The sequence below is a fragment of the Podarcis vaucheri genome (assembly GCF_965113315.1).
Source record: "Podarcis vaucheri genome assembly, chromosome: 12".
Classification (NCBI taxonomy): domain Eukaryota; kingdom Metazoa; phylum Chordata; class Lepidosauria; order Squamata; family Lacertidae; genus Podarcis; species Podarcis vaucheri.
The window spans coordinates 63,115,707-63,130,910 of record NC_138750.1 but is presented as its reverse complement, the minus strand read 5'-3'; the positions used below and the strand labels follow the sequence as shown (position 1 = coordinate 63,130,910).

The following is a 15,204-nucleotide window of genomic DNA, read 5'->3' as shown; positions in this document are numbered from 1 at the left end:
ACCAAGGAAAGTAATAGTCCTGCTCTGATTTGCCTTGGTCAGGCCACACTTTGAATACTATATCCAATTCTGGAAACCACAATTTAAGAAGGATGTTGACTAGCTGGAAGGTGTGCAGAAGAGGGCAGCCAAGCCTTATGGGGGAATGGCTGAGGGAGCTGGGAATGTTTAGCCTGGAAAAGAGGAGGTTGAGAAGAGATACGAGAGCCAACTTGAAATATCTCAAGGGCTGTCCAGCTTGTTTCCTTCTGCTCCAGAGGGCAGGACTCGAACCCATGGCTCCAAGTCACAAAGAAGGAGATTCTGACTAAACTGTAAGAGCTGTGACGGTGGAGCAGTCTCCCTCGGGAAGGGGCTGGATTCTCCTTTCTTGGAGGTTTATAAACTGGCCATCTACCATGGCTGCTTTAGTTGAGATTCTTGTGTTGCAGGGGGTTGGACTGGATGACCTCAGGGTCTCTTCCAACTCCACAATTCTACGATGTTGCCTTTGTACAGGAGATTCCTTCCTGCGCCCACAAACCCCACCCTCTCCAGACAAGCAAGAGGCAGGACCAGATTTCAAGGACACACCACAGTCTGGCAAACAACCCAATTGGGGGGGGGGTGTTCTTCCAGAGCAGGCCGATGGGGGACATTGTGTGGGGTCAGAGGCCCAGACCCCGAGCCCTGAGGTCAGAGGCTCCCCACACCCCATTGCCAGTGGTCAATCGGAGCCCTTCCCGGCGCCCGCCTCTGGCCCGGGCTCACCTTGGCAGCTGCTGCACTCGCACTGGTGGATGACGGGCAAGACGACGGGCTCCGTCTCGCCCCCCTGGCACTGCAGGTTCAGGATGCGGACGGGGCTGACGGGGTCCAGGCGGTAACTGCAGCACTCGCACACAGTCTGCAGGTAGGGCTCCTGCAAGGGGCACCACGAGGGCAGGGGAGGAGAGAGATAAAAAACCCAAACAGGTGTATCAAAACACCATTGATGAGGCCCTACGCTACTGAAGGTAAAAGGCCCCTTTCTATGTCCAGCTTTATATCGGCTCCCCCCAATATAGAAACTCCCCACTTCTCTGAGGAGCGCAGACTGGCCCACTGTCTCCTCCCCAATCCAGCTTCTCCAGGCAGCGAGTTCCAAAGTTGCCTGGGAGGAGCCACCACCGAGAAGGACCTGCTAGGCGGCCCCACCAGGACCAGATTTAGGTTTGATGAGGTCCTCAGCTCCTGAAGGCAACAGGGCCCTTTCTATGTCCAACTGTCCTATGTCAGCAACAAATTGTCACTGCTTTTTATGTTGAATCTATGCTATATTGTAATTTATGGACCTAATAGGTATCTCAAGCCATTTGCACGTAACAAAATATGTATTTAATCAAAGTAATTGTTGAACTGGAATACAATTAAGAAGAAGTACATTAATCGTGAAATACATGCCATGCAACCAGTCGCTGCAGAATGTAGGCACCCTATATAGAGAAATGAGCAAACCAGGGATATTTTAGGGAGCAGGCTAGCAGGCGGGGCCCATTACTTGCATCATAGGAGCCTGCACAACACAGAACACTGTTGCTGTATGTAGGTTTTATTTTATTTTATTTGTTTTATCTTATATTTTGGAAATGTGTGTCCAGTTGTTGTGTGTCCTTTAAATTTTCTGGGGGCCCCCAAGAGAGTGAGGCCCTGAGCTAGAGCTTGTTTAGCTTATACATAAATCTGGCACTGCGTTTCAAGGAGAGACCGCCTGGAGCCCAGGTCAGGAAGGGGCTATTGGGGGGGGTTGGTTTTGTTTTTTATTTATACTTTTCAGATTTATACATTTTCATTAGTTTTACAATCAATTTAACATTTCAAAATTTGGCTTCCTTCGCCCTCTTTCTGCAGTTCCTTACATTTATTTTTTAATATCTTTTACATATCTGAATTCATTTAACTTGCTCATTTAATTATCTACTGTAAATATATCCTCTTATAAAACTGCAGGTTATTACAGTAATCCTGCCAATGTTTTTATCTGTCTACAATTTATCTGTAAATATTCAATAAACCATTCTCATTCTTTTATAAAAAGTTTGTCAAATTGATTTCTTATTCTTCCGGTAAGTTTTGCCATTTCTGCATATTCTGTAAGTTTTTGTATCCATTCTTCCTTTACTGGGACTGCTGCTGCTTCCCATTTTTGGGCAAGAAACATTCTTGCTGCTGTAGTAGCAGACATAAATAAATTTCTATTCAATTTAGGTAGTTCTGTCCCTATAATTCCCAAAGGAAAAGCTTCTGGGTTTTTTTAAATAAAAGTTATTTTGAACATCCTTTTCAATTCATTATCTATAATTTCCCATGCTCTTTTTTCGATGCTCGCCAGGACAGTTTGAGCATCTTACACCGATCCTTGTCCGTCTGCACTGGCTGCCGATTAGTTTCCAGGCCCATTTCAAAGTGCTGGTTTTGACCTGTAAAGTCTTGAATGGCTCAGGACCGCAATACCTCAAGGACTGCCTCTCCCCATATAAACTGATCCAGACTCTGTGATCATCTTCCGAGGCCCTCCTTCCTTGTGTGTCTCATCCACAAGAGGTCCAGAGGGTGGCAACATGAGAACGGGGCCTTCTCTCCAGTGGCTCCCCAGTGGGATGCTCTCCCTAGGGCGGCTTGTCTGGCACCTTCATTATATATTTGCAGGTGCTAGGTGAAAACGCTCCTCTTCAACCAGGCCTAGGGCTGATTAATCTTTATTCTACAGACTTCTAAATGTGTTTGTGGAAGCTGGGGGCTATTGCTTTGTTGTATTTGTATTTTTATCTTGCAAACCCCCATCATTCTGCCCAGACACTGAGGTCCAGCTCCGAGGGCTTTCTGGTGGTTCCCTCCCTGCGAGAAGCCAAGTTACAGGGAACCAAGCAGAGGGCCTTCTCGGTGGTGGCTCCCGCCCTGTGGAACGCCCTCCCACCAGATGTCAAAGAGAACAACAACTACCAGACTTTTAGAAGACATCTGAAGGCAGCCCTGTTCAGGGATTCTTTTATTTTTAACAGACCACTGTATTTTAATACTTTGTTGGAAGCCACCCAGAGTGGCTGGGGAGACCCAGCCAGATGCGTGGGGTATAAATAATAAATTATTATTATTATTATTATTATTATTAGTAGTAGTAGTAGTAGTAGTAGTAGTACTGTATTGCATGAAGGGTGGTATATAACTCTAGTAAATAAACAGAAAATAATAATGACATTTTTGGACGGGAGAATTTTCATTTCAAAGGGGAGTCCGTTTTTATTCCTCCCACAGCTTTTGTGCGATAGGGTTGCAAAAAAGAGGACAGCCACAGCTGCTGCCAGCCCAAGCTGGAGAAAGAGATGTGTGGGGCAGCCGTGCCCGCATGCCTCTTTCCCCAACTCGGGGCAGCAGCGGCTGCGGCATGAGCAGCCTGAGCCCGAAAAAACCTGGATGTTTCCTTTAAAATGTAAAAATCCGCCTGGATGGACATGTTCGCCCCCTAAAAGAGGACAGGTCCTGGTTTTCCTGGGCATATGGCAACCCTACCGCTTGTGCGCTATTGATAACCCCAATACACTGCGCGGACTGTGAGGGGCGAGGCCACTGGGTGACGCAGAGGGGGCTTCTGGAGAGGGCAGTGCCCGCCCGGTGCCTTGGCCTGGCGCCCACTTACCTCGGGGATGACGTTGGTGTGGGAGGGGCAGCGCCCACGGCAGTAGCTCACCTCCACGCCAGCCAGGAAGCAGCGGCCCTTGGTGATGTTGCGGAGCTCTGTGTGGTGCTGGCAGTCGGGCTGAGGGTGATCTTCTGCAGGGGAAGAGGAGGGCAATGTGGCAGGCCAGCGGGCAAGGGGGGCACCCCTGTGCGAGGGTCCTGGGGGGCCAGGCCTGGAGCTGATGGGGAGTTTGGGCCCAGCAAAAATCCCCCAAACCCTGACCCACGTCGGACGGAACAGTTTCCGTTTCCCGTTGGTTGGTTTGGTTCAAAACATTTACGCACCACAATTTGCAAAAGAAGAAAAACAAAAAAGCCAATAAGATTATAAATAAGGAAAGCTAACAATAGCAATTGAAGGCTTTTGGGAAGCTAAAATCACAACAGATTGGAAGTCAAAACATCTGAGAGGGCTGGTCTGGACTCGAATGTTTTTGGTAGGCGCTGCAAAGGGCACAGGGGAGGAGCTTGCCTGTTGTGTCAAGAGGCAAGGAGTTCCAAAGGTGATGGTAAAGAACCTTAAAGCGGTTTACAGAACGAATAAAACGGTAACGATTATCAGTAAAGGAACTGTTTAGAACATTGGGAGGGATATGAAAGCAGCAGAAAAGGTAAACCAGATTAAGACACGCATCAACAGTCCGCAGGTCTGAGGAGGGTTCTCTGAACAAAAAATGTTTTCGGCAGTCACCAAAAAGAGAATTGCCTGAGGTCAATAGGCGGGGAGTTCCGAAGAGTGGGGCTGCCACAATGAAAGATGGCTTTGTTGCAAATGGGGATTCCCTGCTCTCCCTCCCCGTCTCGCCCGCCCGACCGGGATGCAGAAGCCCTGATATGGGGAACCCGGCTCCTAGCCCAGGGCTGAAACCAAGACCCCAAAGGCACAGCCTAGAAAGGACCCTCTGGGGGCTCTCCCCCCCCCCGCAACCCCACCTACCCGGCAGCTCCTTCCTGCACAGCGGGCAGCAGCTCTCGGCCTCCTGCACTTTGACTTCGCCCTAAGGAGAGAAGAATCACAGAAGGGACCCCAAGGGTCATCTAGTCCAACCCCCTACGACGCAGGAACCTTTTTGCCCAGAGTGGGGCTCAAACCCATCACCCTGAGATTAAGAGTCTCCCGCTCTGCCAACTGAGCTGTCCCGCAGGGCTGAGCTACAGGAACTCACTTTCAAATCCCTGCAGACCCCAGGCGCCTGAGCATGTGCAAAGTGTCTTTCCCTACCCCCTCGAGCAAGCTGCAACCCGGTCTCCCTGCTCCCCCACATATCCCAGGATGTGTTTTTGCTCCCGCCTGCCCCCCTCGGAGTTCTCATTTCCCCAACTGACCCTCATTGACCCCTATACTCATGCCCTCCCCCTGAGAAAATCCCTTGACCCCAATTTTATTTTATTCTTCAGCAGATTTACAAAACATGTGTCAATTAATAAATTTCAGTCAAGCGCCAATTCGCCCTCCTTCCCAAGCTCAGAGGCACTGGCGGGGGAATTTGGGACATTCCGCGATCAAATCAGAAGCCCGGGTGGTTTTCATAATTCTGGGACTGTCCCTGGAAAATCGGGACGCTTGGAGGGAACGCTAGATTGGCCTCCTCTGGCCTGAACCAGCAGACCGTCCATATATTCTTCGTTAATTGTCCTACGTTGAGAGGAGGCGAGGGCAGGGCCCACACGGGGTGGCCCCCGAGTCTGTTTTTGACCTGCAGGACAGATGCGCCCTGTAGGGGTGCAAATATCCAGAGTGGGGGGGTCAGGTGGGATTGCTGTGAGGAATTATGAAATATGGAGCAAGCCATTGTGTCCACAATGAACGCATTGTGTTGACTGGGTTTGATTCATTGACAATAGTTTCTGATCGAATCCCACAGGCCTCTGCACCTCTGCCATTTTCTTTCTCTACCCTGACAGGCGCATATAAGCATTCTAAACACAGGCCAGTTGCTTCACCAGGCATCCTCAGCACATAAAGATAGTAAGTTACTTTGATGTAGTTTTTAAATCTTTAGATAGATCTTAAGGGCCAGGAAGAGAGTTCACAAGGAGATGGCAAATACTGCCATCCTGTGGCTCCTGTTTATTCCTGTTTATGACCTCCGGGGTTTTGCTAAAAGCATTTCTCATTGCTTCCTATTTTATTTACTCTGAACTACATATGCATGCTCAAGTAGGAAATACCGTATTTTTTGCACCATAACACTCACTTTTTTCCTCCTAGAAAGTAAGGGGAAATGTCTGTGCGTGTTATGGAGCGAATGCCTGCGGGTGGCGGGGGGGGGGGATCTGCTGCAGTCGTGAGCAGAGGATCCATGGTTCCCCTTCCTTCCCTCCTCCGTGGTTACAAAGCATGGATTCACATGGATCCTCAGGAGTTTTGCATTGGGCTACTCCAAACTCACCGTCAGATCACATGTCTGCGGCCACAGCATGAACCACAAAAATCATACATCCACTGTTTCGTTTAGAATATTTTTTTTCTTGTTTTCCTCCTCTAAAAACTACGTGCGTGTTATGGTCGGGTGCGTGTTATAGAGCGAAAAATACGGTAGTTTCTTTGTAGTTAAAAGAATTTCTTCTGATCTGACTTTGTCCCACATGGTTGTTTTTTTTAAATGCTCAGACGAAATCTTACGAACACTGTGTAAAAAGTTCTTTTGTGAATAAAACGACCTGGGCCAAGGAGTGGAGAGGGGCTTATTATACGCACTCCTCCCAGAGTCTTGCTGGTCAAGCCTTGTGTGTATTTTATTAATCAGAGTCCAATCCTTCCTTGCTTTGGGCACGCTACAGCGCCCCCCCCCCCGCACATCCCAGGGTCCTTTAGGTGCAAATACCTCAAGGCAGGTGATCGGGGGACAGGTAGCCTCGCACACGGCCCTCCCGTTCAGGCAACGGCAAGTTTTGCAGCCCTCCTGCCATTCTGTGCCAGCCTGCGCAGGAGAGAAAGAAGGGGAGAGAGGGCTTCAGAGGGCCTGCAGAGTGCAACCGGCTTAGAAATTATTATTATTATCATCGCCATCGTTACCATATCAATTTATATCCTGCCTTTTCCCCAGATCAGGACTCACACAAATTAAAACGGCACAGGTCGAATGCAAAAAGTTACAGACGTACAAAAGATGGTCGTTAGAATGTGATTTAAGAGAATAAAAATGATATAAATAAACCAATCTAATAAAAACAGGTAATGAAAACAGCACAGCACTATTTAAAAGTGCCTTCCTTAAAAAAAAACTAGCCTGCCAGAATAAAATAATCTTCGGCCAATGGAAGGACAAGGAGGGAGCCAGTTTGGCTTCTCTAGGGAGGGAGTGCCAAAGTTTGGAGCAGTCACTAAGAAGGCCCTGCAATAAGTCACAGAATTCTAGAGCTGCAAGAGACCCCTAGGGGTCATCTAGTCCTTTGTGCCCACCAACGTGGAACTAGCAGGTTGAGGCCACAAAACTTTGTCTCGCCAAAGCCAGATACCTTTGCCCTCCCCTCCAATCCAAAATGCCGCCACCGCTCACACTCACCGCGTAAATCTGGCCCCGATGCTCACACTCGCAGTGAGCGGCCAGAACGCAGTGCCCGCTCTTGTTCCGGTAGTGCCCCAGCTGGCACACGCAACCCTGCCCAGATCTTGGGGTGCAGTTCTGCAGGGGATCCTCGTAGATCTGGTGGCAGCCTCGCTCGCAGGGGGCGGGGGAATCGGTCCTGAGCCAGAGCTCGCCGGCAGGGCAGGCTGTGGGCAGGAGGGATACCAGTCAGAGTAGCCTTTGCCAACCAGGTGCCAGTATACCTGAAGGAGCGTCTCCACCCCCATCGCTCAGCCTGGACACTGAGGTCATCCTCCGAGGGTCTTCTGCTGGTTCCCTCACTGCAATAAACGAAGTTACAGGGAACCAGGCAGAGGGCCTTCTTGGTGGTGGCACCCGCCCATCCGATGCCAAGGAAATAAACAACTGTCTGACTTTTAGAAGACATATGAAGGCTGCCCTGTTTAGGGAAGTTCTTAAGGAATTTGATTGTGTTTTTAATATCCTGTTGGGAGCCTCCCAGAGTGGCTGGGATACAAATAATAAAATTATTACTATCAAACTCCCACCAGCACCGCCCAGCTCCATCGACTGTTCCTCACAAGGCTTGGTTTCCGGGTCCTTTATCGCTTCTGGTTCAGCTGCGCTTCTGTTTCGGGAAGTTCCACTTAGCTAGGCTTGTATCAAAACGTAAAAGGAGAGATTTTCTGTTCCTCCCCGATTCCCCAGGGGCAGGAGAATGATCCGCAGGGGCAAAGGAAAGTCACTGAGCCTTACCGCAGTCTGGGAGTGAACACGACATCCAGCGCTCAGAGGGTCCTTCGCACTCGGCACCGCCGTAGAGGCGCAGCTGGTGGCGGTGGCGCCGGGACATCCGTTGTCCGGAGCCACACGTCACGGAGCAGGGTGACCACGGGGACCACTCAGACCAGACGCAGGACACTGCGAGAAGCGGGAGAGCGTCCGGGTGAGGGAGTGCGGCTGGCAGAGGGCATCCTGGGTGCTGTGTGGGGCAGGTGGTGGCTGGGAGGGCAGAGAAGCGCCCAGGTAATTGCCCCAGAAGGGGGGCAAATATGGGTGTGGCACCCCTGCCCCCTGGCGGCTCAGTCCTGAAGTGGGCGATGCTTTTGAGAAGGGGTTCGGTTGGGGTTCAGGGATGGGAGGAATGCACTCTGCACAGGCTCAGAGGAAGCGTTGGCCGCCTGGTCCCAGGGCTGAGAACAGGAAGTTGGCAGGAAAACAGAAGCCAAACACAGGCACCCCAGACCCCTTTGGCTCCTCCAGGCTGCCAGCCCCCTTCCCGGTGCCGTGGGGCTGAAAGCAATGGGGCTGTAGGGGGCAGAAAGGGGGCAAGCTCTGCCTGGAGAGGGTCTGTGCCCCTTGGCAGCCTCTTACCATTGCAGTCCTCCTGGGTGCAGGTGAAGACCCCCCTCTGGCAGACACTGCGGAGCCAAACAAAAGGAGTCAGAAGGCAGCCAAGGAAGGTGCGACGGGTTAACAGAGCCCAGGGCTGGGCGGGAGGAGACCTGGGTTCAAATCTCCACTGGGTGGCCTTCAGCCAGTCTTCCTCTCTCTGTCTAGCCTACTTCGTCCCCTCCCTCTCCCCTTTTTATGAAGATTACCCGCTCTGGGATCCCACAGCTAATTCTCCCCTGGTCTCCTCGCTGGCCCAAATAGGACTAATTTAGCCAGCTAGCTCTAGTGATCATCTAATGTTTATTGGATGGATTTCCCCCCTAAATTGATTTTTTAATTCTGAATTTATTGTTATTCACGTTTTATACTGTATTTTATGTTGTTTTTTCTTGCATCAATTAAGTGTTCTGAATTTGTTGTTAGCCGCCCTGAGCCCGGTTTTCTGAACTGAGAAGGGTGGGTGTCAGGGAACTGACGTCGGAGCCAGAGGCGGAGGCAAGGCTCCCAAGTGATGCTGGAGAAGGACCCAGCAGGGAGAGAGGAAGCTCATCAGCTGGGGAAGCAAATCAACGTAGGGGGCAGATGGGGGAATCAGCGAGGGGGCTCCAGGACTCCTCGCCGGACACCAGCGGGGAGAGCACGGGTCCTCCGCTACCCACACCCTCCCTGCGCAGAAGACTTCCGCGCAGGGAGAGTAGGAGGAGACTTGGCGTCAAACAGCTTTTATGCTGGAAAAAGGTTTAAGAAACTCCTACTGACGGATTCTGCTAGCGACTGAGGCAGCCACGAAGTGAAGGGCTGTCCAGACAGAAAGGTTTAACCAGGCAACATAGCCAGGAGAGGCGGCAACTTACGCATGAGCAACCCCTATTATTATTACAGTGGGGTATAAATAAAAATGTATTATTTATTATTACTTTGCAGGGCTGCTGTGATGCTCAAATGCAGGAGTGGGAGAAATACACACACACACACACACACACACACACACACACACACACACCGCCCCGAACGGCTTACGGGAGAGGCAGGATATCAAAGTAGGTCATGGAAGGAGGCCCTCAAATCTGAAAGGCCGTCACAAGAAATATTGAGCAAGCTTGCTTTTCGCTGCTCCAGGAGAGACAACCCAAACCAACGGAGTCAAAGAACAATAAATGAGATTCCAGCTGAACCTTGGGAAGAAATTTCTGACGGTGGAAGGTATTCGACAGGGGAAGGAACCACCGCTGAAGATGGCACACTCTCCTTCATCGGATATTTCAAAGCAGAGGTTGGATGGCCACCGGGCAGGGATTCTCCCGCTGTGATTCCTGCATCAAAGGGGGATGGACTAGAGAACCTTTGGGGGATCCCTTCTCAATCTACGATTCTATGATTCCTCCTGCAGTCCAGGGTGGGTGGATGGGGAGAGGAGCCCCCTGTGTGATGGCCTGGGATTCGGACTCGGAGGCTGAACCGGAGGAATCCCAGCCTCCACAGGACTCCCCGCCTCCAGAACCAGCTGAGCCGGGGCTGGGGCTTGAGCCTGAAGGGTCCTCACCTGTGCTGGATCCTCAGGTGCAGACACCAAATGAATCCACTCTGGCTCCGGAGGTGATGGAGGACCCACTGCCTGCAGGTGCTCCACTCTCAGCCCCGTCAGGAGAAGCCGAGGTTGCCTCTGGGTCCGGGAACCCTCCAGCCTCTCCTGAGCTGCAGAGGCTCAGGGCAGAGAGGCGGAGGGAACTAGGTTCCCGCAGGAGGAGTGCTCGCCTCCAGGCCAGGAGAGGCGAGTCACCAGAGGATCGAGGCTGCCCTATGGCTTGGGGCAGATAAAAGCCGGCCAGCCCCAGTCCCAAGTTGCGGGAGCAACATTGTTGGTTGCTAGTTTCTGCCTGAGCTCCTGACCCGCCCTGGGAATCATAGAATCATAGAGTTGGAAGAGACCACAAGGGCCATTGAGTCCAACCCCCTGCCAAGCAGGAAACACCATCAGAGCACTCCTGACATATGGTTGTCAAGCCTCTGCTTAAAGACCTCCAAAGTAGGAGACTCCACCACACTCCTTGGCAGCAAATTCCACTGTCGAACAGCTCTTACTCTCAGGAAGTTCTTTCTAATGTTTAGGTGGAATCTTCTTTCTTGTAGTTTGGATCCATTGCTCCGTGTCCGCTTCTCTGGAGCAGCAGAAAACAACCTTTCTCCCTCCTTGCAAGCCTGCTTGCAAGCCTGTTCCTGACTTCACCAGACTCCCTGCCCTGCACCCAGCTTCAGCTACTACGGACTGCCTCCACGTTGCACCTTTGACCACGGACCGGACTTGGACCTCGCCTCTCGGGTAACCCACGGGGCCAGCACACCCTGAATAGGAAGGACATTATGCGGCGTCGCCTGCTCTAAGTCAAGAACAGCCTGCCCTACAATTTCCGCAGCTGGAACAGGACCCAGGAGTCCTGGCTCAAAGAGACTAAGAGAAAAAGACAACAGTGACTTTGAAAAAGAATGGGAACCATTTATATTATACTTGCAGAAACAAAGAAAGTCTATAGACTTGATGGCAGGATTTAAATAAATATTCACATCATTAGCATTAGAAAATGTGTGGAAGATAGAGAAACAGGATGGCGTGTCTTATTTTTATGTTTTAAGGTTTGATGTTGTTGCATAAATATGTTACTGGTATTATTTTCTTTTAGGAAATAGCAAAGTGCATGAAAGGAGAAACAAACCAGAAACGGAAGTTGGGGGAAGCCCAGAAGGGGAGGAAGGAAGGAATGTATAGTAAACGTTATGGATATGAGATGTATGTAATGAATGAAAAAGGAAAATGAATTAAAAAAAATAATTAAAAAAAGCTTCTGTGCTGCAATGGGCAGCGTCTTCCAGTTTTCTCTTTTGCCCCCCAAAATGACTGTTTCAGGGACCCTGCCCCTCACCCAGCCCAGGCTCACCAACTGTTGCACTCGTGGCGAATGACGCTGCCCGGTGGGTGCTCCTCTCCCTGTTCCTCTTGGGAAATGTTGGCAGCCCAGGGCATGGTGGGCACCGAGCCCAGCTGGCAGCGGCATTCTTCTGGGGGGACGCAGCCCCCGTCCTGCAGCACCTGTGGGCCCAGAGGAGGCTCAGCGTCAGCAGGTGCGCTGCCGTGGGGCAAGGGTGCTCCCCCTCCCTGCTTTCTGGCTGGCTGGCCCCCCGGGGAGAAGAGACTGGGCCGGGCACAGATGCCCTCCTGGGAAGGGGCTCTCGGCTCAGAAGTGCGGGAAATTGCAGTCAGATAGCACGTTTAGAGGGACGCGGGTGGCGCTGTGGGTTAAACCACAGAGCCTAGGACTTGCCAATCAGAAGGTCGGCGGTTCGAATCCCCATGACGGGGTGAGCTCCCGTTTCTCAGTCCCTGCTCCCGCCAACCTAGCAGTTCGAAAGCATGTCAAAGTGCAGGTAGATAAATAGGTACCACTCTGGCGGGAAGGTAAATGGCGTTTCTGTACACTGCTCTGGTTCACCAGAAGCGGCTTAGTCCTGCTGGCCACATGACCCGGAAGCTGTACGCTGGCTCCCTCGGCCAATAAAGCGAGATGAGCGTCACAACCCCCGAGTCGGCCACAACTGGACATAATGGTCAGGGGTCCCTTTACCTTTACCTTAGCAAGTTTAGGGCTCATAAATGCACAAAGGGGTGAATGTCAACTTTGCCATTGTTTTTCTTTTTTTTTTACTTTTCAAATTTATACATTTCTTTAGTTTTACAATCAATCTGGCATTCCAAAATTCGGCTGCCTTCGCCCTCTTTCTGCAGTTCCTTAAATTTATTTTTTAATATCTTCTGCATATCCAAGTTCACTTAACGTGCTCATTTAATTACCTACTGTAAATATATACTCTTATGAAACTGCAGGTTATTACAATAATCCTGCTAATGTTTTTATCTGTTGACAATTTATCTGTAAACAATCCATAAACCATCTCCATTCTTTTATAAAAAGTTTGTTATCTCAATTTCTTATTCTTCCAGTGAGTTTCACCATTTCTGCATATTCCATAAGTTTTTTGCATCCATTCTTCCTTTACTGAGACTTCTGCTTCTTTCCATTTTGGGGCAAGAAACATTCTTGCCGCTGCAGTAGCAGCCATAAATAAATTTCTATACAATTTAGGTAGTTATGTCCCTATAATTCCCAAAAGAAAAGCTTCTGGGTTTTTTAAAAAAATAAAAGTTATTTTGAGCATCCTTTTCAATTCATAATATATCATTTCCCATACTCTTTTTTCAATGCTCACTGGGGCACTTTGAGCATATTACACTGATCCTATACAATTCTATAAAATTTAGGTAGTTCTGTCCCTGTAATTCCTAAAACTTTGCCATCTCAGCAGAGTCCAATAATTTTAACAACCATTTCTCTGCCGAATTAACATTATTGTCATTTTGTGTGTCTCGAGGGCTGGGCTGCGGCTCAGTGGCAGAACATCCACTTGGCATAGCAGAAGTTCCTGGGCTCAACCCTGGATGGCAGTTCCAGAAAGACCCCTGCCCTAAACCCTACAGAGTGGCTGCCAGCCAGTGCAGGCAACACCAGCCTAGGTAGGCAGAAAGGGCAGCTTTGGGTGCTCTGAGCTCACTCACCTGTCCGGGGGGGCAGGCGCAGCCCAGCTGGCATTCCTCACGGAGGCACTGGGTGTGAGGGTGCAGGTCGGAGCAGGACCGTGGGCAGGCATTGGCACAGTCGCTGTAGACTTGGTATCCTGGGCATTCTGGCACAGGGAGGAGGAACGACGTAAAAGGCAGTGTTTCGTAGTGGTTAGAGCAGGGGGGGGGTCAGCAAACTTTTTCAGCAGGGGGCCGGTCCACTGTCCCTCAGACCTTGGGGGGGGGACGGACTATATTTTGGGGGGGGGAATGAATGAATTCCTATGTCCCACAAATAACCCAAAGATGCACAATTTGTTGCATCCAATAGAATAGAATAGCAGGAGATTCTCAGGTAAGATGTGCCAAATCAAATATCCGAATCCCCTTTGCAGTTGACTGCAATTTTGTCTACTTCTCTGCCTGGCCTGCCTTGCAGGGTCGTTGCTCTTAGGATGAAATGAGGAGGTGGGATAACCTTGAGCTCCTTGGTGGGATACAGGTAAAGGGACCCCTGACCATTAGGTCCAGTCATGGCCGACTCTGGGGTGGCGGCGCTCATCTCGCTTTATTGGCCGAGGGAGCCGGCGTACAGCTTCCGGGTCATGTGGCCAGCATGACTAAGCCGCTTCTGGCGAACCAGAGCAGCGCACGGAAACCCCGTTTACCTTCCCGCTGGAGTGGTACCTATTTATCTACTTGCACTTTGACGTGCTTTCGAACTGCTAGGTTGGCAGGAGCAGGGACAGAGCAATGGGAGCTCACCCCATTGCGGGGATTCAAACCGCCGACCTTCTGATGGGATATAAATGTATGCATAATCAGGGAGTCTTTGGTCCCCGGCTGCCGCTGAGCCGGCCCTGCCGTTGGGCGGCTTTTGGGGGGTCTTACCTGGCGTGCAGTTCTGCGTGTTGCAGGCGTGGTGCTGCAGGAGGGGGTCGGTGCAGGGTTCCTCCAGCGGTGGGGAAAGGAGGCTGCGGTTCCTCTCGGACTCGCCTCCTCCGCAGGTGGCACTGCAAGGGCTCCAGGCCGACCACTCACTCAGCAGGCAGGCGGCTGCACAAGGAAAGGGGGGTATCAATGGCAGCACTGGAATCTCCCTCCTGCGCCTGCCGGCCCGTGCTCAGGGAGGGATGCTCCAGCTCAGGGCTCAGCAAGCTTTTCAGCAGGGGGCCGGTCCACCGAACCTCAGACCTTGTGGGGGCCGGAGTATATTGGGGGGGGGGAGTGAAGGAATTCCTATGCCCCACAATCCCAGAGATGCATTTTAAATCAAAGCGCACATTCTACTCATGTAAAAACACACTGATTCCTGGATTGTCCACGGGCCGGATTGAGAAGGCGATTGGGCCGCATCCAGCTCCTGGGCCCTAGGTCGCCTGCCCCTCCTCCAGCTGGTAGAACCAGAGGTGGGGGGAGATTCAAAAGCTGGGGGGCCACGCAAAGGCTGTATCAGCCCTCACAATATTTCAATCAATACAAAATCAAACCATAAAATTATAATTGCATTATAAATTATACTGATATATCATATATATATATATAAATTATATTTAATCAATGTAATGAATGGAATAATAATGCTAAAGTAAATATATACATAAGACTGTGTAACGCCATAAAAGTACCATCTATCACCTACTACAAAGTGACACGTCCATCACTTTCAGTGGGTCTACTATGAATACAATGAGCATCAGATACAACTCGTTAATAAGGTTTCTTATTTCGATCCTGCCCATCTGCACATTCGAGTTAAGGGTGGAAAATGACAAAGTATCGCAACTCACAACAGGGGGGGGGGACAAACAAACTGCTGTTCCCTGGATGAGAGTTGACTGTTCTAGAATACAAATCCTCTCTGCAAGTTAATGGATATGGATTTATTAAATACGGATGAAAAGTCATCACACCAGCGGCTGCTAAAACAAAGGATTAAGATCGGAATTGTGGAATTCGGACTAATTAAGC

General features: G+C 50.4%; 1 protein-coding gene across 1 annotated transcript in view; it reads right to left on the bottom strand.

Moving 5' to 3' along the window:
- The window catches only part of LOC309514800 (SCO-spondin-like), a 183,682-nt gene that overhangs the window by 2,031 nt on the left and 166,447 nt on the right, over positions 1-15,204 (bottom strand). Inside the window, exons 103-112 of the mRNA XM_082192086.1 lie at positions 14,125-14,289; positions 13,231-13,358; positions 11,558-11,709; positions 8,604-8,650; positions 7,986-8,150; positions 7,206-7,414; positions 6,525-6,620; positions 4,634-4,694; positions 3,656-3,789; positions 751-901 (exon numbers count right to left, since the gene is read on the bottom strand). Of these exons, the coding sequence (XP_082048212.1) occupies positions 751-901; positions 3,656-3,789; positions 4,634-4,694; positions 6,525-6,620; positions 7,206-7,414; positions 7,986-8,150; positions 8,604-8,650; positions 11,558-11,709; positions 13,231-13,358; positions 14,125-14,289 (1,308 nt within the window). The remainder of the gene's footprint in view (positions 1-750; positions 902-3,655; positions 3,790-4,633; positions 4,695-6,524; positions 6,621-7,205; positions 7,415-7,985; positions 8,151-8,603; positions 8,651-11,557; positions 11,710-13,230; positions 13,359-14,124; positions 14,290-15,204) is intronic.